The sequence below is a fragment of the Protopterus annectens genome, chromosome 1.part0 (assembly GCF_019279795.1).
Source record: "Protopterus annectens isolate FY-2018-M chromosome 1.part0, PAN1.0, whole genome shotgun sequence".
In the NCBI taxonomy this organism is placed as follows: Eukaryota; Metazoa; Chordata; order Ceratodontiformes; family Protopteridae; genus Protopterus; species Protopterus annectens.
This window is the reverse complement of record NC_056725.1, coordinates 804,537,994-804,562,336: the sequence shown is the minus strand read 5'-3', so window position 1 is coordinate 804,562,336 and position 24,343 is coordinate 804,537,994. Positions and strand designations below refer to the sequence as shown.

The window sequence follows — 24,343 nt, the reverse complement described above, 5'->3', positions numbered from 1 at the left end:
TTCCATTTTCATATTGGATTTGAAGATTCCTCACTTGCTTCTCATAAACTTTATAAAGCTTTTTTGCGAGGTATTCTTCTGTTGAAGCCTCCTTATAAAGATTCAACCCATCCTTGGGACCTGAACTTGGTGTTGCAAGCAATCATGCAACCTCCTTTCGAACCAGCAGCAGATTGTGTTCTTAAGGTTCGGTCCTGGAAAACTATTTTCTTAGTAGCCATAACTTCTGCAAGAAGGATTTCAGAAATTCAGGCTTTATCTTGTAAACCTCTTTATTTGATTTTTCACAAAGATAATGCTGAATTAAAAAAACAATCCCTCTTTTCTACCAAAGGTGGTTTTAGAAGTCAATATTAATCAAACTATTAACCTACCAGTTTTCTTCCATATATTTACTAATAGAGATGGGTATTGCTTACAGTTTTTAGATGTTCATAGACAATTACAATTTTATCTTCACGGAAGAAATAATATTAGAAAATTTGACCAGTTATTTTTCTCTCACTCAAATACAAAACTAGGAAAACCTGTAAGCAAAGTGACATTGGCTAGTTGGTTAACAGATTGCATTTCTTTCATCTACAACAAGTTGGGGATTGCTGTATAGAAACCTCTGAAAGCACATTCAACTAGAGTTGCAGCAACTTCAGCCGTCTTCCAGACTCAATCCTCCATGGATGATATTTGTGAAGCAGCAGTCTGGGCTACTACTCATACTTTCATAACTCATTATAAATTGGATCTGGTCTCCAGGGAAAGATCATAATTCGGTTCAGTGGTGTTTAGGAATATACTTCCTTGAGTCAGGGTCTAAGGTAGCTGTGAGCTCTGTCCCACAGGGTTGAGGATAGAATGAAAATTGACAACATCAGATGAAGTTATGTACTCGCCATAATGTTCCATCAGTGTTGTCCATTTTTAGTCTTCCTCAACTCCCCTCCCTCCAACCCCCATACCTTTGAACTTCTAATGAAAGAGATGACTAGCAGATTATCTTTGCTGTTTAACTATCTTTTTTTTTGGTGTATCAGCAAAATCGATTTGAGGTGACTGGGGTAGGTGTATTGCGAGTAAGAGATAAGCTCGAGAGTTTTTTTGTTTACCACGACCTATGGTAGCGGCCGAGTCAGTTCTGAGGATCGGAACATAAACTATAGTGTTGTGCATATTGATTTAGTCACAGTAAAAGCTGCTTGGGCTATGGAAAATGTATGTGGCTGTCTGCTTATGATTACTGTTTTTCCCGCTATGTAAAGTATAGTGAATAACATCAGTAAAACCTAGGTGCAGAATGATACAAAGTACACACGTACAACCAGCTGCTAGTTTTTCAGCAGATTGGTGTTGTTTTACAAGTCCTTGTTAAAGATTTACTGACATGGGTGTACTCTGGATTCAGTATTTTGAAACTTTTTATTTTATTGTTCTTAACTTCAACTTATGAACTCAGACATCATTATTGCACTTGGCATGTGGCTAATATTTATACATTTTTTGTTTTGGTTAAGGTGGAACACTAAGGATTTATGCGGACAGTTTAAAACCAAATATACCCTACAAGACAATCCTCTTATCTACAACAGACACAGTTGACTTTGCTGTTATTGAAGCCTTAGAGAAGTATGGATTGGAAAGGGAAAACCCAAAGGACTACTGTATAGCTCGGGTAAGTTCTCCATTGTGTGTGTTTTAGCCAAACATCTTGAAGCACTGCATTTGCACATTGTATTCATTTAATTTCCTTATCTGTTATGGCTTTATGTCAAAGATTATGGTAGGCTTGAGTGAGGATGGGAGTGGTATCCTCGGTGTTACACATGGTTTTATAGGCATTTGCATTCAGTAACATCATACTGTTACAAGTGGAGGACTATCACTCTTCAGCTAATGCTTGTCTGTATAATTCAAGTAGGGCCACACTTGAGAGATTCCTACATTGAGTTACTGAGTAATGGTCTGAATACTACTAATTTATATTGGTTTGTTTTAATTAGCATATGCAACAGAATAATACAAGGAGTATATAGAGATTTTTTTGTTGCATACCTGATATTGGTTAACGTGAAAACACTGAAGGTTTATGGCATAAGTGTTTTCACTAAACCGTAATCTTATAAGCTTGTTCTAGCGAATGGGCTCAAACCTGTAAACGTATGTAATCTGCCTGCAGGCCCTCCACCATCCTTGCTGGGAGCAGTCTTACTTCATGCGGAGGAAAGCCTGAATCCATTAAGGTTGTACAACTTCGGGGCAAATTATAAAATTTGCAGGTTTGTTCCATAGAAGGGGCTTATAGGTTTGTGTTTTGCTAAAAAGTGACTTAGTGGAAGTGATGATCTAAACTTAAGGCAGCTTGCAGATTTACGTAAAGCCATTCATTGACTTGTGATTTCATCTGTACTTTGTTTAAAAATTTGGTGATTAGTGTATTCTTACATTGGTGAGCTGCTTAGTAGCTTGCAGTTGCCTGGAATAGCTGTTATGAGTTACTTTTGTAGACTGAAAATGTCATTCCTGATATAATTCTGACATATGACTGGTCTGTAATGTTTGAAAATATGGTTTGGAGCATATTTATAAACTTTTTTATTTCATTACTGAATTAAACATGTCTTTTAGGAATTGTTTGTTTTGTAGTTTTTAATAGCTTTTGGTTTATGGTTCAGACTCTGATGTCTTGCAGTTTTTGTAAACTGATTTAGATTCGTAGACTTCACACATTTATTTTTTGGTTTATAACATTTGTACAGATGAGGCATAATGTTTGTCATTTATTGTTAGTCCTTACAGAGTTTTCTAAGTAGTTCTTGTATACTTCTGCTTAAATCTTTTTCCTGTTTTTTCTTAATTTTGTGGTTAGGTTAAGGCAAATAAATACTTTAAATAAATAACTTCTTCTGTGTTATTTGTTGGGTGACTGAACAGAATTAAATGTGAATTGTTTGACTCCTGAAGATCCATGAATTTGTAAATTGCCTGTTATTTCCACTTAGTTGTCATTTGTCAAGTGTCTGGCATTTACTTAGTTCAGAGTTAAAACTTGAAATAGAAAGGTCTAACAGCATGCAAAAGTAGGTCTGCAGGATTAAATATTTAAGGGAACGTGAGCTCCATAATTGGGCAACATGAAAAGAACGGCACAGGCGAAACCAGAAAAGTGAGGGAAAAGTTTTGTGAGGTGCTTAAGATCTGAGTCATTTTTTTGGCTAAGTGATGTTTGGCATAACAGATAGTATGGGGTTTGTAGGAGAATGGGGAACTTCCTTGGAGAATTAGAGCTAGAGATGGATTGGTTGGTCAGGTGAGAAAGTATAGAATGTGACTAGAAATGACAGGCTGTGACTAGAGAGGAAGAAGAAGAACTTAGAAGCCAGTAGGTGGGGTAGATGAGATAAAGTGGTGGGGGGAGAAAGGCAGAAGGATGTGGGCATAGGTCAAGGGTATAAAGGCAAATGGGGCAAAACAGAGTAAGGTAAAGGGAGAAGTGGGAGATGCAGCCACAAAAGGGAGGACATGGTAAAGGAAGCCAAGTTATGAAAAAGATGAACAGGTGTCACTCCAAGTAATGAAAGGCAAGTAGAGTAAGAGTTGTTCATGAAGAGGTCAATATCACAAGGAGATTAGGAGGGTAGTGGACACACAGCAATGTCATGGACAAACCCCAGAAACAAACCCACATGGTGGAACCCTAGTGTCACCAAGCTCTACAGTAAAAGGAACAGAATTTTGACCAAATGTAAGAATATTAATTCCCAGAATGATAGAACCCTCATCATTGAAATAAACAACTCAGGAGCTTAATAAAATCCACCAATGCCAAGTTTGAGGCTAAAGTAGCTACCCCAGCCAAAGACTATCACAAGGCCTTTTTTTAGTTATGTTTGTAATCTCAGAAGCACTGTACAGCTGATTGTGAACAGTGTTGCCTACACTGAGGCTGGAAATGTAGTGAACCTACTGGCCGATAAATTCCGTTCTAACTTTACCCCTCCTGTCTGTCCCACAAGATATAGCTGAAACAGAGTCCTAAAAAGTACTTCCAAGATGGCCGCACATTGAGTAACAGCTTGTTTCTAGCTCTCCCAGTCTGAAAACAAGAAACTCAGCAGAGAAGGCCAGTAGACTTGTGGTTATGGATACATTTCAGTAACTGGCTAGTAAGTGCACTGCCTGGATGCCAGGAATAAAGAAATACAGAAGACCTGGAAAAAAATCAGCTACAAAAAGTGAAGAAGAAACACTGACTAGGGAAAGTTCTGTAGCTGTTCAGCAAAAAGCAATGCACCCTAAAGACATGACTTCCAATAACCTACAGAAAGATATAAAACACATGCATACAAATCTGGTTAAAATATACAAAACACTGATGAAGTACATCAACACAAACAAAAAACTGGAAAAAAATGGAAGAAGCTTTAAACAGATGCTCAGATGAGATAAGGCTGCAAAAATCAGAAGTCGAAATGAAGAAAAGGTTGGCTGAATAAGAGACTGCTCAGGAGGAGATGTTTCAAAAAATAGTAGAATTAGAGGACAGAGCACATAGGGAAAACTTGAGATTTCCAGCTGTACCAGAGAAGATGGAAGGAACAGACTGCATTAATTTTATGAAAGCACAAATAAGCAACTGGACTGGTATTCTACACCATGAGTTGTTAGTTGAAAGGGCACATCGTGTGTATGCTTCAAACCTAGCTATAAGAAAGCAACCTGGATCTTTAATAGTAAAGATGCAATCCTACCACCAGAAGAAGTTGATTCTGACAAAGCTCAGAAGGACAAAGTACTAAATGTGGGAGAAATCAGAATGTTTGTGGAGAACAATTACTTATTGTGCAGCAGACCGAAGAGGAGCAAATTTGTTCCACTATTCAGGGAATGTCGAGACTCCGGTATGAGATTAAAACTGATGTACCCAGCTGTCTCCAAGGTATTCTACCCTGTAGGGACAAAATTATTTTTTGAAGTACTTGTTAAGGAGGAAATACGGAAGTTTGTCCAACAAAAAGTAAGCTGTGAAATGGAAGGCAATTCTGCTTCTTGTTCTTCTGGTACATAAGACCACAGAAGGACTGTACTTGTGAAACATTTTTAAAAATTTCAATGGGAATTATTGGAGAGAAGGAAGGGAGCACATGAGAGTTGACTAGAAGAATTGATTGTACGTTGGAAATGAAGCAGAGACAGGAGTTTGGAGATGAACAGTAGTAAAACCCACAGAAAGCCAAAACCAGGGGCGACTTTCACAAACTCAACCAAAAAGTTTATTTAGCCCTTTCGTCAGCATAAATCAGATAACTTCTTCAGAATAGTTAAAGATTCAAATGAAACACACACAAATATCGTTCAGAGAACATCACATGACACTATCAGCTGATAAAACACATCTTAAAAAATGCATATCAATTAAAGTTGCACTTACAAAAAAACTTAAAACTATCTAAAAGTGAATCCCCAAACATACAAACATTTCAGATATCAGGAACCAACACAGTAAATATTTTTAAATGTTTTTTTAAACATTTTGTAGGTAAATATGTTTACTTTAGAAAAAAGTGCCTTATTTAAAAGTAAAGTTAGACTGTATAAGAACGCAGCTTCAATAAGCTGCTCAAGCTAAGACTATCGTTAAGACCCGGGAAGGTAAGAGCATCTAGTCTCCCTTGCCAACATAACTGTTTAGATTCACGATAGTCTTCCAGTGGACCACCCCGAGGGACTTGGGGGACTTTGCAACCACCAAAAAGCTAAACTCGTGTTTTGAATATCTTTCTACGTGATTAAATATAGCACTGTTGGAATTGTGGTTTTTGAGGTCCCTTACATGTTCGTAAATTCTCTTTTAATCTCCTCTTAGTTTTCCCGATATAAAAACCTTTGCATTTTGTACAAAGGGAAACATAAACAACCCCTTGTGTATTACAAGAGAATCTCCCTTGGGGTCTAATGGTAGTATGGTTGATTTTAATTTTGTCTGTGCTAAAAATTTAATTACATTGTGCACAAAACCCACATTTTTTGGTCCATAAAACACCATGTTGGGGTACATTTTGGGCCTCCCTTTCGAACAAATTTTTAATGGTTGCCCCTCTCCTGAAAATCAGTCGGGATTCTGCCCCCACCTTCTCCAAAAGTCCTTCTTGACCATAAAAAATCCATCAGTTCTTTAAAATTTTGTAAATACCTTGTTGGTCTACTGAAAATCTAGTAATGAAAGAACAAGAATAATCCTTAGCATTAGTAGTTTGTAAAATGATGGCCTTAGCTTGAGCAGCTTATTGATGCTCCGTTCTTATACAGTCTAACTTTGCTTTTAATAAGGCATGTCTAGTTTGGTATATCAACAAACAAGGGGAAACCAAATCATACCCACTTTGTCGAGAAGCTCTTATGGTCTGGCATTTGGCGATAGCCTCCAACCGCTTTCTAATAGCAACGCACATTCTGTGGAAATTCATAGTCATTGCGGACAAGCTGAGCAAAGCCATTCTTTGGCCGCACAAGTGGTCTCTCACTCAGAAAGTAACAGAATTGATCTTCCGCAAGTGGGGCCAGCCTTACTGCGACCTTTTTGCATCACCCAACAATGCCAAATCCAGCAAGTACTTTGCCCTGATCCCTCCAATGGAGTCACCAAGGGATGCACTTGTTCACTCTTGACCCCTGGGATGACTTTATGCCTTTTCTCCAATCCCTCTAATTCCAAAGCTCCTACAGAAAGTGAGTTTGTTGGAGACCACCATTACCCTAATTGCCCCTTACTGGCCTCATCAAATCTGGTTTCCCTTTCTTTCAGCCTCATGTCTGGGACAAACCCTGGATTCTGGACCCAGTTCCGGACCTTATGACACACCCGTTGGGAATGGTTCATCCTAAACTAGACACCCTGAAACTGACAGCTTAGCTGTTCCAGTTCCTCTAATTGCCTGGTTTCCATTCCTCTCCTCCCCAGTCAAGCATATCATTTTATCATCCCATAAAACATCTACTCGGAAACTTTACAGAAGCAAACGAAGAAATTTGTTGTATGAGCAGATTGTAAAAATATCCTTTTACAGCAACGGTTCATTCTGTGCTACAGTTTTTGGCTGAGATCTTCAGTGATGAAGTAGCAGCAGCCTCGATTAAAGTTCAACTAGCTGCAGTCTCTAATTTTCATATAGGAGAAAAATGACCATCCTATCATGTCACATAGACTTTGCAAAGCTTTTTTTTGAAAGGCACTGTTATGCTAAGGCCTCCATACAAATATCCAATGCCCCCTTGGGATCTAAATTTCATCTTGTCCATCATTATATTTCCCCCTTTTTAGCCCTCAGCTACATGTGATATGAAATCTCTCTTATGGAAAACCCCCTGTTCTTGGTAGCAATTACCTCGGCCAGACGGGTATCTTGTGTTGCAAGCCTTTTCCATTAAACGTCCTTACCTAATCTTTCACAAAGATAGGGTGTCATTATGCATTGTAACAAGCAATTCCATTGCCGTGGAACTGAAAATAACTTTTGGTATTGCCCTATTTAATGTGCGGTGTTAATTTAACCACTAAAGTAATGCTTAGTACCTAAATAACACCTCAACTGCAGCGACTGTATGTCTCCATTTCCTATGCTTAAATAATACTAAAGGAAGTACAAAGTGTACTTTTGTAACCGCTCAACAGAATATGTGCTCGTTCTTTTGTGTAGGCTTAAACCTTGATAGCGACTTACTCGTAGACTATTGCAATACTATCTGAATATTTCTGCCTGTTTATTTTATCTATTTTGGACAAGGTTCCTTAAAGTGTTGTGTTCCGACCCTGTAAACGTTTTGTTGATGTGTTATCTTTATAGGTAAACTAAGTAGAGTGTACCTATCAATGCAGCTCTGATTATCGTAGCTATTTGTCTGTATTATGAAGGGGTTTTACCCAGAGTTTAACTGCATATTTATCAGGTCAGCGATTATATATACTGCTTGCACTCAAATTTAGTTGCGTCATGGTTTTGTAATGTAAAATGTTTGAGTCACTTATTTGAATGTGTCTTGAGCAGGGCTACACCGCACAACTCTCCCTAGTTATCTGGTGCTTATTTCTGTATGTTTATGTCTCAGGTTGTGCTGAGCTTCGGCAATTGAACAGGCCGCCAGTAGATTATATCTGCCTTACATAACCGGCTTAGCGAAAGGGGATGTTCTTCATCTCACATTGCTGCAGTCCTTACACTTGGGTAGTCCGCTGTCCTCGGTCGGCCCGAATATCAAAGTATAAGGCTGACGTCGGTCAAGGCGCATTTGACTGACATCAGGACGTCAGGGTACAAATGCGCATGACCGACGTCATATCCTCAGTCTTTTTTGCCGCATGGTCCGATGCAGAAGCAGCATTGCAAGTGCCGGTTGGCGTTCTGAGATTTTTCGATTTCGAAGTTTCAGACCGAGTTCAAAGTTGGCTAAGTACCCCGTTGGGGAATATTTTAGTTTTTTCTTGCCTCAGTGATTTACCGGATGTCAGAAAAAGTCAATAATTGCATTTCTTGTGGGAAACAGATACCGCATAGAGATTATCATACTTTGTGTATTCCTTGCTTAGGGCCTGAGCACAACGTTGTTGGCTGTCGCTCTTGTGCTAGATTTAATAAACGCACTATAAAGAGAAGGTTGGATTGTGCAAGGTTAGTCTTTGGGAAGCGGTGTAATTATAAAATGCCGTCGGATGCTCCGACGCCTGCTTCTTCGAAGAAGCGCAAGGACAAGGCAGTTAAGCCTAGGCTAGAAGAACCGTCTGTACCGGACGCCGGTTCTTTAGAGGTGTCGGTGGAGCCGGTGGTTCCGCCGGAGGTTTCGTTGTGTTCCCAGGGTGAGACCTTATTATTGCAAGATGTGGCCTCTCAGGAGGCAAGTCAGGCTGAGGGGGCTTCTCAGGTTACTATACTCCCCTCCCTTCCTAGGGTGGCTAGGCCCTCTCCTTCTGTTTCAAAGGCTTCTCCCAGGGGCAGGCCAGGTTTGGCTTCAGTTGGTGTTACCCCTAGCTCTTCAGGTACTGTGCCCAAGAAGCATATGCTTAAAATGGCAGAAGATTTGATTACTTTAATTAGGGGTTCTATGCCCCCTCCTGATAAGAGACCTAGGTTGGAGCCTGAGCTGGGGGATTTTGAACAGGCTTCAGATGTTTGAGTCTTCGGCTGAAGACTTGCAGGAGTACTCTCCTTATTCTGATTCTGATGTGGATGATTCTACTCCTTCTGCTTCTCCTCCTGAGGATTTTTCTTTTTCAGAAACTCTTCATTCCATGAGGGAGCATTTTAAGTGGGAAGGTCAGGACTTCTCTGATTCCAGGAAAAGGCTTAGGGAATTTTTGTTTTTACCCCAGCATAGGCCTTTGGCTATACCTCCTGTTTTGGATGTAGTAGAAGATGTTTTTACTGAGGCTTCTCTTAATCCTGATTCTTTGCCTCCTGCTCCTGTTAAGCCGGATAGGTACTACAGGGTGCCTGAAGCTCATAAGTATCTTTTTAAGAGTCCTAGGGCTGACCCAGAAACTGTTAGTCAGGGGCCTAAGGGTGTTAAGGCTTCTGTTGTTAAGAATCCGGTTCCTGCAGACAAAGAGGCTAGGGCCTTGGATAGATGGGGAAAGAAAGTTTATACTTCTTACACTCTTGCTATGAGGGCTTTGAATTGCCAGTTTCACATGTTGAAATACCAGAACTATCTCCTTTCACAATTAAGGTCTAAGGTTGATGCTCTGGCAGTAGGTATTGATTGTAAAGAGTTGCAAGATTTAGTGCATGTTTCTGAACAGGTGGGTAAGCATTCTTTGCAATGTGGTTTTGATGCTGTACAGGCCTCGTCTAGGGTGGCTGCCACTGGGTCAGTTCTTCGCAGGCACGCCTGGCTAAAGGATCAGAATTTGTCTGAACATGTTAAAACAAGGATTTTAGATGCTCCTTTACAATCTGACGTGTTGTTTGGTCCTCCTGTTGAGGCAGTTTTAAAGAAAATGGAAGACAAGGCTAAGTCTATGCAGACTGTTAAAGATTTTTTGCAGGTCCAGCCTCCAAAGTTTAGTAGAAATTGGCCTACTAAGGGGTGGACGTATCCTTCTTATGATTCCCAGTCTAGGGGTAGATCTAGACGTGGTAGGGGCAGAGCTCAGGGCTCTTTCAGGCCTAGAACAGGGAGTTCTCCTGCACAGTCTTCGGGTGAGGGCAGGGGTCAGTCCTTTCGTAAACAGACCCAATGACCTACCTTTTCAGCTGCCAGAGCCTTCTCGTCTGGCAGCACCTTTGGGAGGAAGGTTGGCACTTTTCAAAGAAAATTGGAGTTTAATTACCCAAGACAGCTGGGTATTGGATATCATACACCACGGTTACAGGTTTTATTTCCATACCTTGCCTCCTTTCAAAGGCATGCCAGACATTCCTCCACAACAAAGAATAGAGGCTCACAAGCAAGTTTCTCTGTTACTCCAAATAGGGGCCATACAGCCGGTCCCTGTGCCAGAAAGGGGCCTAGGATTTTATTCTCGCCTGTTCCTAGTACCAAAGAAGGGGAACATGTGGAGACCAATTTTGGATTTATCTACCCTCAACACTTATCTGGACATTCCCAAGTTCAAAATGTTGATGTTACAGCAGCTTTTACCTCTGCTGGGCAAAGATCATTGGATGGTAACTTTGGATCTCAAGGAGGCTTACCTTCATGTTCCTATCAGACTAAGTTGCAGGAAGTATCTGCGTTTTTGAGCTGGGACTTCTCATTATCAGTTCTCTGCATTGCCCTTTGGCTTATCTACTGCGCCCAGAGTATTCACGAAAGTTCTGGCTCCAGTGATAGCTTTCTTCAGGCTAAAAGGAATACAGATCTATCCTTATTTGGACGACTGCCTGATTCTGGCTCAGGGAAGGGAAGAGCTTCTTCATCATTTGGAATATGTGATAGCAGTGCTAAGATGCCTGGGGTATTCTGTGAACGAAATAAAGTCCAGTCTAGTACCCTCTCAGGACATGTGCTTTCTGGGTGTGAGACTGAATACAGCATCCCAGATGGCCTTTTTAACCCCGGACAAACAAAAGAGTCTATCTCTTTACTTCCATCAGTTGTCTCATCAGTCCGGGCTGACTGCAAGGACAGTCCTTCAAGCCTTAGGGTTCATGGCATCTTGTATTCTGGTGCTTCCCAATGCCAAACTGCATATGAGGAAGCTGCAATGGTATCTCAAAAATGTATGAACACAGCACTGCCAGGATCTAGACACTGTCATTCAAAAGGAATTTTTGTGGTGGGCTCAGGAATGTCACCTAAACAAGGGACTCTCTGTGACCCGGCCAGAGGCGAGTCAGATTTTAACGACAGATGCCTCAGACAAAGCTTGGGGAGCTCATCTAAATGGAAAGTGGATACAAGACAAGTGGCCTGCCAGACTACAACATCTACATATCAACCTGAAGGAGATGTTAGCAGTCCAGTTTGCATTAATAGCTTTCAAGGATTTACTTCTTCCAGGGCAGGTGTTGATTCTAACAGACAACACAACTGTCATGTGGTACATCAACAAGCAAGGGGAACGATTCTTATCCTCTATGCAGGCAAGCAATGATTTTGTGGGAGACTGCTCTCAGTTTACAGCTCACTCTTCAGGCAAGGTTTCTGCCAGGAGCACAGAACTCCTTAGCAGATGTGTTGAGCAGACAATTATGGATCCCCACGAGTGGAAATTGGATCCTCATGTATTTCAGAAATTGACAGTGTCATGGGGAACTCCAGACATAGATCTGTTCGCTTCTCCACTAAACCATCAGCTGCCAAAGTTTTGCACAAAAAGGTTTCATCCCACAACTTGGAAAGTGGATGCTCTTTCTTTCAATTGGAGCAATCTTCATGTGTATGCCTTTCCACCTCTGCCTCTCCTCCCAAAGGTACTTCTGAAGGTCAGACAGGACAAGCCAAGGATGATTTTAATAGCTCCAGATTGGCCTCGACAGCACTGGTACCCATTACTGAGAAGTCTAGTACGGAAGCCTCCATGGCCTTTGCCTTCGATTCCACACCTGTTGTCACAGGAGGACAGCCATTTGCTGAATGTCAAACTTCACTCTCTTCACCTAACAGCCTGGCATATTCTGTTTTGAACCATAGAGGGTCTCAACTTCCACAACAAGTTTTGAATGTGATTTTGGAAGCTAGAAGGCCTAGTACAAGGAAAGTGTACGCAGATAAATGGAAGAGATTTTTATTTTGGAGTGCAGCAAAAGATTTTGATGTTTCGGAGCCTAATTTGAGTGTGGCTCTTCAATATCTTACTGAGTTACTAGACAAAGGTTTGTCTTTCTCTTCTATTAAGGTTCATGCTGCAGCAATTTCGGCTCACTATGATTGTGTCCCACCATTGTTTTCTCATCCTTTGTTCAAGCAATTTCTTAGACGGGCAAAGAATATAAGACCCCCACGAAGAGCTCCTACTCCTGCTTGGGATCTCAGTTTTGTGTTGGAGAAACTCACTCTACAACGTTTTGAGCCTGCAGCTACTTCTGAGTTGAAATATTTATCATGGAAGACTGCTTTTTTGTTGGCAATTACCTCTGCGAGAAGGGTTTCTGAATTGCAGGCCCTTATGGCGGTTGAGCCTTTCTTGATTTTTCATAAGGATAGGGTATCATTACGTACTAATCCTTCCTTTATGCCTAAGGTGGTTTCTAGTGTGGCTTTAAACCAAACTATTCATTTGCCTACTTTTTATGCAAATCCTCAAAATAAAGGGGAAAAGATTTTGCACACTTTAGATGTACACAGGCAGTTGCGTTATTATTTGGACAGAACTAAAGGGTTCAGGCAGTCTCAGCAGTTGTTTGTTTCTTTTGCTTTGAGTTCTCAGGGCAAGCCTGTGTCAAAACAAACTATTTCTAAGTGGATTGGGTTTTGGATTGCTTTCTGTTATTCCCATCATGGCAAGGAGGTTCCAGCTGGGATTAGGCCTCATTCCACTAGGGCTACTGCCACTTCAACAGCTTTTTTGAGGGGAGTGGCAACCAAGGATATTTTGGAAGCAGCTACTTGGAGTTCAGTGCATACTTTCTCTAGGCATTATCACCTGCCACTTTACTCTAAATCCAGGGCTGGTTTTGCCACTGCTGTTTTGCAGGGCATGTTGGCAGCTCCTGCTTCCTTGTAGTTAGCCATCCTCCCTTACCTCTGCTTTGGGATTCTACCCAAGTGTAAGGACTGCAGCAATGCGAGATGAAGAACATAGTACAGTTTTGTACCTACCATAAATGTAGATGTTCGAAGATCCACATTGCTGCAGTCCAATTTACCCTCCCTCCTTCCCCTCTGCAGTTAGAGGTGGTTGTGTGGGTTGGGTTGTACATATTGTGTATATTGTATATATTGTACATATAGTTAGGGCAAGGGTGGTTGGTTGGTTGTTTGCTGTCTTTTGGTTTTGACCTTTATTTTTAGGGTCTTCTGACATCTGGGGCAAGAAAAGACTGAGGATATGACGTCGGTCATGCGCATTTGTACCCTGACGTCCTGATGTCAGTCAAATGCGCCTTGACCGACGTCAGCCTTATACTTTGATATTCGGGCCGACCGAGGACAGCGGACTACCCAAGTGTAAGGACTGCAGCAATGTGGATCTTCGAACATCTACATTTATGGTAGGTACAAAACTGTACTTTTTATATCCTCTCCTAGCCTGTCTGACTATACTCTAACCTTTGGACCCCCCTTATGGCCTATTCCCGCCATACTTATCTACTCATGGGTAAAAGACTAGAGTTTCCATACGACAGCATCTGCTGAGAGGGTAGCGACCTCGTTTTGCTGTTTTCTAGCTTCCCCCTAGTTTATCTCCACCCTGCTATATTCCATTTTAGAACTACTGTAGTACCCGAAAAGAACTGGAATAAATATGTTTGGGATAAACTTATAGAACATTGTGATCTCCTAGTAGTACCTGATAAAAACTGGAATCATTATATGTTTTTATAAACAAACAGAATATTGTGATTTCCTGCTGAGGTAACGCATGTAACTGTGTCTCTGAAAACTCTTTGTTTGTGCTCTCTAACTCGTGTATTGTTTACCTCACTACCTTTTTCTATCTTTCTACATGTACCAGCCTTGTGTTCCGGCACGTCCCTGCACTAGACCACCTGAATGTGCCCTGCTGGACATCTAAGAAAATAGTCCTGAGTTAAGAATTAACCTATCAGCTCCCCGAAAGACTTTTCCTTGTTAAAAGACAGTGAAAGTATGTGTTGTTACAGCTACTAGAAAAATTGTAATAATAACAATAATTTAAAGATACTGCTAGGTTAGGCAAGCTTTCCAGTCAGGTTAACAAGCAGAAACCCCCCTTTTAGCATTTTAAATAACCCTTACTTCCAGTTTACACCCTCTTTATCTCAAAGCAATTTATCTCCCCCCTCTCCTTTAGCCTGACATCCCCTTTAGGTGACTTATTTGCTGCAATAAAGTGACTGACCACTAGGTATCGCCTTAATATAAGCTTTCTGTCCTTTAATTTCTTCACCTATTCTTTACCATATCTCCCTAACTTAGTTCCCAGTTTTCTTCTGACTCAGTTTTACCATCTCTTTTTTGTCCTAAGGTATCTTAAATCACATTCTACTCATCTAACATCCTAAGTCTATTCTTGCTAGCCTCTTAACTTTCTTCTACATCTCTTACTTTCAGACTTACCTGCAGACTTTCATAGTTCACGGATTGTCATCCTCGACAGTCTACTCTCTTGTCTCTACCCGCTCCATTCGCCCTGTGGGCTCACTCCGCTCCCCTACCCTGTCCCCAATTCTCACCCGCCCCCAGTGCTCCTACATTTATTCCTCTAAAGTCACACCCCCATTACATCTGCTCCAGTCGAGCAGATCACATTATTACCACTCCCAACCCCCCTTATCACAACACACCTATTACTACCTTCCTCCCATCCCTCCTTGTTACAACACCCCACCTATTGATATGTCTTCTTACCTGCTCACAAAACCATACCTCCCATTCTTCTCCCACTTCTCAATCCAATATAATGTCTGTATCATCCATCCCGCACCAATTACAACTATTACTCTTGGACTCACTCTTTCCTCCTCTAACTGCCCATCTCCTAACCTCCTATGAACAACCACTATACTCCACCCTTCTCTTCCCCACCAAACACACTTCAACACCACCATTAGCTACCTCTCTCAACTTCCTAAACATCATATTCAAACCCAGCTACCTACTAGCCAAATATCATAGACTAGCACACATTAAGTATTCCAATCTAAATATTAGAAAATTATTTGACTATTGTAAGCCTCTCCACCCTAAAAACATAATATATCTCCACTCCTTATTAGATGGGGACATTCATCCTAACACTGGCCCAAACTATACATTTACCACTGAAAACTGCATCCCGAATAACACTAGTACCCTAGCCCCTACCAAACCTTCTAACTCACTCTCTATAGCACATCTCCATATAGGCAGCAGTAACAATAAAATTGCTCACCTACACGCCCTCCTAGATGTCCACCTATTTGACATCCTATGTTTATCTGAAACTTGGCTAAAACCTACTGTTAAAGACAATGAAGTCACCCCACCTGGTTACAGTATCATTAGACTAGACCGCACAGCCAAAAAGGGAGGAGGGGTAGCAATCCTCTATAAAGCAGAGCTACAAGTTAGCACTGTAAATCGTAGACCACCTTTAGACAATAGTGCTGAAATACTTATCACTAAATTTCAGGTGAACTCATGTAAAGCCATAAATATTATCTGTATATATCTTCCTCCATGAAATAACATTAATACCCTTGAAAATATCCTTAACTGGCTTTCTGTAGTCCTAGGAGACTTTAATATCGACTGGAAGTCCTGTAGTAATTCACACCCCACCACCCATATTAACCTATATGGCTTCTCACAAACTATTAACTCCCCTACCAGAACTAATAGACCTAACAACAAAGTACCTTGGACTGGATACTAGTTAATAGTCCTCATCAAACTTGCAAAGTAGGAACCCTCCCAGATGACCTAAGTGACCACTCACTAACTTATATTATCAGACTTAAAACAAACCTAACTTACCCTAACACTTTCAGAACAGTACTCAACAAAAAGCAATTTAACCCAGAACTTTTCCAGACAGAACTCAAGCAATGTAATTGGTCACCACTAAAATCTCTCCCACTCAGTGAAACAGTAGAATACTTCAATTCCACATTCTTAGCCATCTTGGACCACCACGCCCCAACACGCTCTGTTAGAAATAAAGCTAAACCAGCCCCTTGGCTGCCAAATGCTGCTAGGCAAAAAATCCTTCTCAGAAACAAATCCTGGGCAAAATGGCATACTAAGAATCATACAGATCACCAAACCTTTTGGCAACTTAGAAATAATACAAAAAAAGCCATCCTGTTAGACAAAAAGAACTTTTACCTCTAATTACAGCAAACCTACTAAAAGGAACCACAAAAGTTTTGGACTAGCATTAACAAACTTCTATACCCAGGTCAGTCTGTCACTCCCAACCCACTAGGCTCTAACCCCGAGATTCCCACACATACTGCTAATGCCTTCAATTCTTTCTTCACAGATGCCATCCAAACTCTTGCTAGCCATCTGTCTCCTGATACCTCAAATCTGCCTACTTCTTGTACAAACCCATCCCCATCATTTCAGTTATAACCAGTGTCTACTTCCTTTAGTTGCTCCCTTCTCCAAAAATTAAAACCTACCACCACCTTAGCTGACCAACTCCCGGCAGAATACCTGCAAAAAGGAGCTAAAGCCATTGCCCATCCCATTTCCATTCTGATCAACCGAACCATAAGTGAAGGAACTATCCCATCTATCTGCAAAATTTCTCATATCATCCCACTATATAAAGGTGGGAGCTCCAATGGCTTCCCTAACTTTCGTCCTATAGCTTTGCTATCTCCTCTTGCAAAAATAATGGAGAAGTGCATCCATAAGCAACTACTTAACCACCTTCTCCAAAGCAACTTACTTGCCAACTGTCAGCATGGATTCAGACCTTTCCACAGTACCACCACTGCCCTGCTATCCTTCACAGACTGCATTAACAAAAACTGTAACAAAAATATTCTTTCCTCTGCAGTCTTCATTGATTTATCTAAAGCTTTCGATATGGTTAATCACCAACTCCTTTTACATATACTAAAATCCCTTTCACTCAATCCCCTAGCCATAAATTGGTTCAAATCTTACCTAGAAAACAGACAGCAGGCTGTACTCTGGCACAATAAACTATCTAATCACCTTCCCATTTCGCTTGGTGTTCCTCAGGGCTCCATAATAGGCCCACTCCTATTTTCCATTTATATTGATAACCTTCAATCAGCAATTCCACACACCACCTTTATTCAATATGCAGATGACTCTACTATAATCTGTTCATCCACTTGTCAAACTGAACTACAGTCCCTTAACCAGAAAGCATTCAATACTGTAGAACAATGATTCTCAAACCGCTGCCTCCTCCTAAACCCCCAAAAAACTAAACTGTTCCTCTTCACACCAACCCGAAAGTCCACCCCTATACATTTCTCACACACATCTAATAATGGTACTCTCATTTCTCCCGACCCAACCACTAAACTCTTAGGAATAACAATAGATACCAACCTCAGCTTTGATACTCATATAAACAGCACAATAAAATCAGTCAACAAAAAACTGGGATCCCTCTATAGAATCAAACCCTTTCTTACTAGTAGCTAGGACCGCTATAGCCAGAACTCAGTTAATCTCCACTCTACTCTATGCTTCACCTATATACACTAATCTTTCTAAAAACAACCTCAACAAACTGGCAATATCCTATAATAATATTGCTAGATTTGCCACTGGCTCTCCTTTCAGAACACATCACTGTCTTAATCTAAAACAACTAGATTGGCTAGAGTTTCTAAACCAGCTTCAATTTCACCAGCTTGCTATAGCCCACAAGACCCTGTATCAACCTACCAACACTCCAGTACTCACCAGCCTCATTACCCCTTACAACAATCTTAAGAATTTACGCTCCTCAAACAAACTGCTGATCAATAGTTGTAGAGCCAACAACTCAGCAGGTGACTCCCTATTCTCTAATACTGTTGGAAAGTTATGGAATCTACTACCCACTGAACTCATAACTCTGTCTTCTCTTACACTTTTTAAAAAGAATCTAAAACTATTTCTCATTACACACTGGTTATGCTCATGTACTAACCCTGACTAACTTTCTTCCTTCTCACTAATAATTGCTTTACATCTTTATAGTCTTTTCCTTAAAGAATCAATAAATCATGTTATTGCAAATCAAATTTATGTATATATGTATATAGTATCCTCTCTTGTACATTACCCTTTGATGTTTACTGTTCATGTTATGCTCATTATGAGTATTGTATTTTGTATTTTTTTAATAACAATTTTTATTTAACAATAGCAGTTTTTTTTAAGTTTTGGACTGCTACTACTTTCTATATTGTATTTTGTATGTGTCTTGGAGCTTTTCTCCCCAGGCTTCTACTGAAAATGGACATGTATCCAGTTAGACTAGCCCGGTCAACAAATGTAAAATAAATAAGTAAAAATAATCCATCCATTCTACCCAAGGTTGTGAGAAGAAATACCCTTAACCAATCTATAGACCTTCCAGTTTTCTTTCCCAGTTTTCAAAAGAAAGGAGAGTATTCCTTGCATCTCCTATATGCTCATAGACAATTACTTTTCTGTTTACACAGAACTTTGGAATTCAGGAAGTCGGGCCAGCTTTTCATCTCTTATTCTGATACAAGGAAATGTCACACAGTTTCAAAAGTCACATTATCCAGATGGCTTTCATCATGCATATCCCACATTTACAATACTAAAAAGAAAGCCCTCCCAAATGTTTCTAAAGCTCATTCCACTAGATCTCTGGCCACGTCTCCTGCCTTTCATGCTAGACTACCATTGGATAATACCTGTGCAGCAGCTACTTGGGCATGTCCTCATACCTTTATTACTCATTACAAAGTGGATTTGGCCTCTAGGTGTAGACCCTCCTTTGGTTCTGTGTTTCTTTGGAATATTCTCCCATGAGCCACCCAAGAGTTTAGTTGCCTAGGACGTGGTCCTACACGTGAGAATAAAGGAGAGAGATTAACAACATCACATAAAGACGCTATGTTCTTACTATAACATTCCATGTGTGGTGTTCATCTCGTCCTTTATTCTCACAACCCTCCCTCAAGCCCCTGGCCTAAACTCCTGGTAGACTAGTTAACCGTAATTCAGAGTAGCCATATAGCCTCAGAGAATATACTCTTTTCAAGGTCTATATTAGAACATTGAATATTTAACCATTCGAATCACTAAAGGTCGACCTTTAGTGATTGAACTGTTAAAACATCGAATGTTCACAAAAAAAATAAAAACAACAAAAAAAAACTAAACAGTGTAGGCAGGGGGGGCAAGCACCCCTGCACCCCCCACACCCCCGCTACTTAAATATACCAACTCCGAGACCGCACTACATTGAAGTAAACGGAAATCTCCCCTTATGGAAATTTCAGTTTACATGTTCGATGTTCTGCAGTTTCGCTATTCTCGTGTCGACAATGTCAGACTTGACATTGTCGGCTTTCGAGAATTTAATATAGACCGCCCTTTTCAGGCTGGTTCTAATTTTATGACAGTAGGTATATTCATTTTTCTATACATCAGCAAATTGCTACCATGTGAACCCTTTTTATGTGCTGCTAGGGGGCAAACAAGATCGGAGGTAACTAGGGGAATGCATTATGGATAAAGAATGAGGCCCACAAGCTTTGCTGAAGACCTCAGGCTGGAGTTTTGGCCGAGGTTGATCCGACCCACACGTGAGAATAAAGGACGAGATGGACAACACATACAAAACATTATAGTAAGAACATAACTTCTTTTTATAGGTGGGGAGTGGAATTTGATTTGAAGCAGTGAAGATGTGTCTGGAGGTCCAGAAGGGAAAATATAACAAAGGAGGGTAGATTTTTGTATTAATTTATGAAAATATTTGGCATGGAAGATGTGAATTCAGTAATAGGAGTCCGGAGTGAATTTACATTTTGTTCCCCAAGATATAAAGAACTGGGTTAGGATAGACAGAATTTACATTTCACAGGAACATGTGCATTTAATTGAAGGTGTTGATACTCGCCCAGTAATAGTTTCAGATCATGTGCCAGTAACAGCTAAAATAAAAGCACAAAGTAATGAGATAAAAATGAGACATTGGTGCTTTCCCTTCTATCTGTTGAAAAAAAAGAAATTTAAGGAATGGGTAGTGGAGATTGTTCAGGAGTTGTAAGAGAGGACAGGAATTTCTTCTGAAAATATAGCTAGGGAGTGGGATAAAATTAAGGTGAAGTTTAAAAATAGGGTGGAAATAAAAGAAAGGGAGCTATGGTTAAGAAGTTACAAGAATTATTTAGGGGGACTGACAAATGTTAAAGTATTGCAGGATAGGGGAAATCTCAGAACAAGAAGCAGAACTGCAGAATGCTAGGCAGAAAATAAGGGATTACCTTCATAATATGTGCAATCTTAGAATGATTGCTTTTAAGTAAATGTTTTTTGATAACGCTACAGCACAAAAACTTTTAGCACAATGACTCGGGCAACAGAAAGTGGAAAGGGCTGTCGCCAAACTTAGGAAGCCCATAAAAAAGAAGGTAACCAGAAATCCTGTACCATTATTAGAAATATTTCAGAAATTATGTGAGTCTATATAAAGCAGAGAAATATGAAAATCAAGAAAAGGTACAAATAGAAATGTTTATGGAAGAACTAGATATGCCAGAGTTCGAGGTAAATGAGTCTCTGTTACTAATGGTTAGGATAGGAGGAGATGAGATCAAAGTTGAGATGTATAACCAATCTGCAGGAAAGCCCCAAGGAATAGATGGCATTCCTGTGGAAGTTTGGAAGCTAGGAGGAAAAAAATTGATAAAGATCTGGAAGGTTTTGTTTAACAGTATCTTGATAGAAGTACCACTATCTGTAAAGAAAGCAGTGGTAGCTAAGAGGGTAAAGATCCGTGAGATCCAGCTTCATACAGGCCTATTTCAGTACTAAACCATGATTATAAAGTGTTCATGTCTATAATGGCTTAAAAGAATGGCAAAAATAATGCCAAAACTGATGGATATGAATTGATGTGTTTTTGTGGAGGGGAGGCAAACGTTTGACAACATAAACAGAACATTGGTGATCCAGAGGGAAGCAGAATGCAAGAAAATACCACTGTTGTTGGTGGGTCTTGATGCAGAGAAAGCATTTGACAGAGTAACCTGAGATTTTATGAGCAGGGCAATGGAAGCATTTGAATTTACTGAAAAAAAATACAAGGTTGATTAGGAAGATATACGAAGAATCGGAGGCGAAAATTAAAGTGGATGGGGGTCCTCTCTCATTTCTGCTTAAGCAGAGGAACCAGGTGGGGTGTCCTCTTTCCCCTTTATTATTAGCTTTATATTTAGAACCACTGGCAAAAAAAAAAGTAAGGGGCTCAGAAATTCAAGCCTGTAATTGGTTTTGTAGTCAAGAAAAGCTGGCTTTATTTGCAGATAAAACAAAACACGTGCAACACATATCTCACAAAGCCAGTGTGCCGAGCAGTCACAGCCCTTAAGACTAAACAACACACCTGATGCACTTGTAATAGGTGACTATCGTCAGGCACACTGACGTCCCGCTCACCAGGCTGAACAAGGAGAGGGTCACGGTGAAGCAGCCTGTCGGGCGCTAGGATCTGCCACATAACACAAGCACTCAGGTCACTCCAAGGCAAGTACAAATATGACTCAGTCATTGTCCATGCTGGTGTGAATGACCTGAGATGTACCTCCCTAGACTACATGAAAAGAGACATAAAGGAGCTCTCTGAGCATGTAGCCCAGGCTGGTATGACCCTGACCTTGAGTAGCATCTTACCCTCACCAAGAATGATGCCACAATATGAAGACAAGATGATCAATTTCAACAATTGGCTTAAGTACTGGTGTCATTCAAAGGGGATCCAATGCCTGTCAGCTTGGGATGATATGCTCGACAAGCCACGATGCTTCGCTAGGGACGGCTTGCACCTGTCACCCCTGGGCTTTCGGATGTTGGCAAAGGCTCTTGCTACCCCCATAGTGCCTTTTTTAGGCAAGGCTCAAAAGACAAACCCACCTCCATAGGTATCACAAGGGATAAGAAACTAAGATTAATGCTGCTCAACGCCAGAAGTCTAAACCTCAAGATGCATACACTCGAAACTCTCCTTAGCATGGAGAACATCGATATCTTTGCAGTAACAGAAACCTGGTTCAGGGCTCCCGAGAGCTCCCCAGCACTACCAGGTTATACCTCATACCATGCTTTTCGGCCCCAAAACTTGGATCGAACCACAAAAGGAGGGGGAGTATCGATATTCATCAAAGATACCCACACCTCAAGGTTGGTGGCAAAGCACGAAGCATCAGAGACTATCCATGTGCAACTAACAGTGGCTAAAACTGCCTTCCAGTTTATAGCCTGCTACAGACCACCCTCCCAAACCCAGGAACCCCACTCGGCCTTCCTGAGAACACTGGAAAATATGAAGGTCTCTCCAAACACCATTATATTGGGCGACTTCAACTACCCAAACATAGACTTGGGAGCATTACTCTAGCTCCAACACCCTAGCCCAAAGATTCCTAGAATTTATAAACTCAAATGCTATGGAACAACTTGTTACCACTCCCACAAGAGGGGAAAACATACTGGACCTGATCATCACCAACATGGGGACTCTATGCTCCAGACCAGAAGTGTATCCCTCACTGGTAAGATCAGACCATAAACTAATCTCACTAGATATTCGCATCCCGACCCCACCCCCTGCCCAGAAAACCACAGTGAAAAACTTCTCTAAAGCAAATTTCACACTCCTCAAAACCGAGGTGGATCCTTCAAAGCCCCCGGGCCTGTGGAAAATATGGCCCAGACCGCAGAATCCTTTATAAACGCATTCTCTGAACACCTTCAGGAATGCATGGATCATGCGATCCCAAATAAAACCAAGACCCAATCCTCCAAAGGCAGACGTCCTGTCTGGTGGACCCCAGCCATAAACAAACTATACAATAGAAGGAGGAAGCTACTAAATGATAGAGCAAAATCCCAAAAAGGGAAGGCATCACTGATCAGTATTAGCAAAAAACTACGGGCACTCATAAAATTGTCTAAGGCCAGCTTCGAGAGAAAATTGCACAGGACACTAAGGATAATCACAAGGCTTTCTTTAGTTATGTTAGGAACCTGGGTGGTAATTCCCAGATATGCTCAGAATTAGTCCAAAATGACAAAAAATACACTGAACCCAAAGACATTGCCAACATCCTAGCTGACAGGTTCAGCGCAAACTTCTCCCCCCCTCCCCACCAAAAGGGCAAATATCTATCCCAGCAGAGTGCTGCCCCCCTGACATCTCAGATGCTCAGGTAAGATCCGCTCTCTCCAAAGCAAAAAACACAGCATCAATGGGACCAGACGGTGTCCCGGGCTGCGTCCTACATGAACTCCAAGAAGAGCTAAACCCAAACATAAAACTACTGTTCAATCTCAGCCTTTACTACAGGATATGTGGACAAAGAGTGGCATACAGCAACAGTGGTCCCTCTCCATAAAGGTGGTGCCTCAACGGATCCTCGAAACTATCTCCCCGTAAGCCTGACTAGCTTGGTCTGCAAAGCTATGGAAAGGATCATCATGGACCTCATAAATAAAGATATTGGGGACCTACAGACACTGGATCCTACCCAGTTCGGCTTTAAGGGCAGATCCTGCCTCTTAAACCTGGTTGATTTCTTTGAAACAGTCACCAAGGCCATTGACGAGGGGAAGGTGGTCCACACAGCCTACCTGGACCTCGCAAAAGCCTTCGATACAATACCCCACTCGGGCATTATAGATAAGCTCACCAGCTTAAATATAAACCCCTATGTCACTAGATGGATTGCAAACTGGCTCAAGGACAGAACCCACATGGTTAGAATTGCTGGAGCCATGTCAGACTCCAAACCAGTTACAAGTGGTGTCCCACAAGGCTCAGTCCTGGGACCTCTCTTGTTCGGTATATATTTCTCGGAGGTACAGGCCAACACGGAAGGACTATGGCTGACCATGTTCACAGATGACTGCAAACTGGGCGCCATAATCGACTCTCCAGCCGACACAAGCATCCTGCAAAAGGGCCTCAAAGAAACAGACAACTGGTGCCAGAGCCACGGCCTCAAGCTAAATGCCAAAAAGTGTATAGTCATCCCCTTTGGCAAAAAAAGTGCCC

At 41.1% G+C, this 24,343-nt stretch overlaps 1 protein-coding gene across 12 annotated transcripts in view; it reads left to right on the top strand.

Moving 5' to 3' along the window:
• Positions 1-24,343, top strand: part of AFDN (afadin, adherens junction formation factor) — a 3,286,836-nt gene that overhangs the window by 705,663 nt on the left and 2,556,830 nt on the right. For all 12 annotated transcript variants that reach the window (XM_044063225.1, XM_044063199.1, XM_044063191.1 and 9 more), the window contains exon 6: positions 1,509-1,666. In XM_044063225.1, the coding sequence (XP_043919160.1) occupies positions 1,509-1,666 (158 nt within the window). The remainder of the gene's footprint in view (positions 1-1,508; positions 1,667-24,343) is intronic.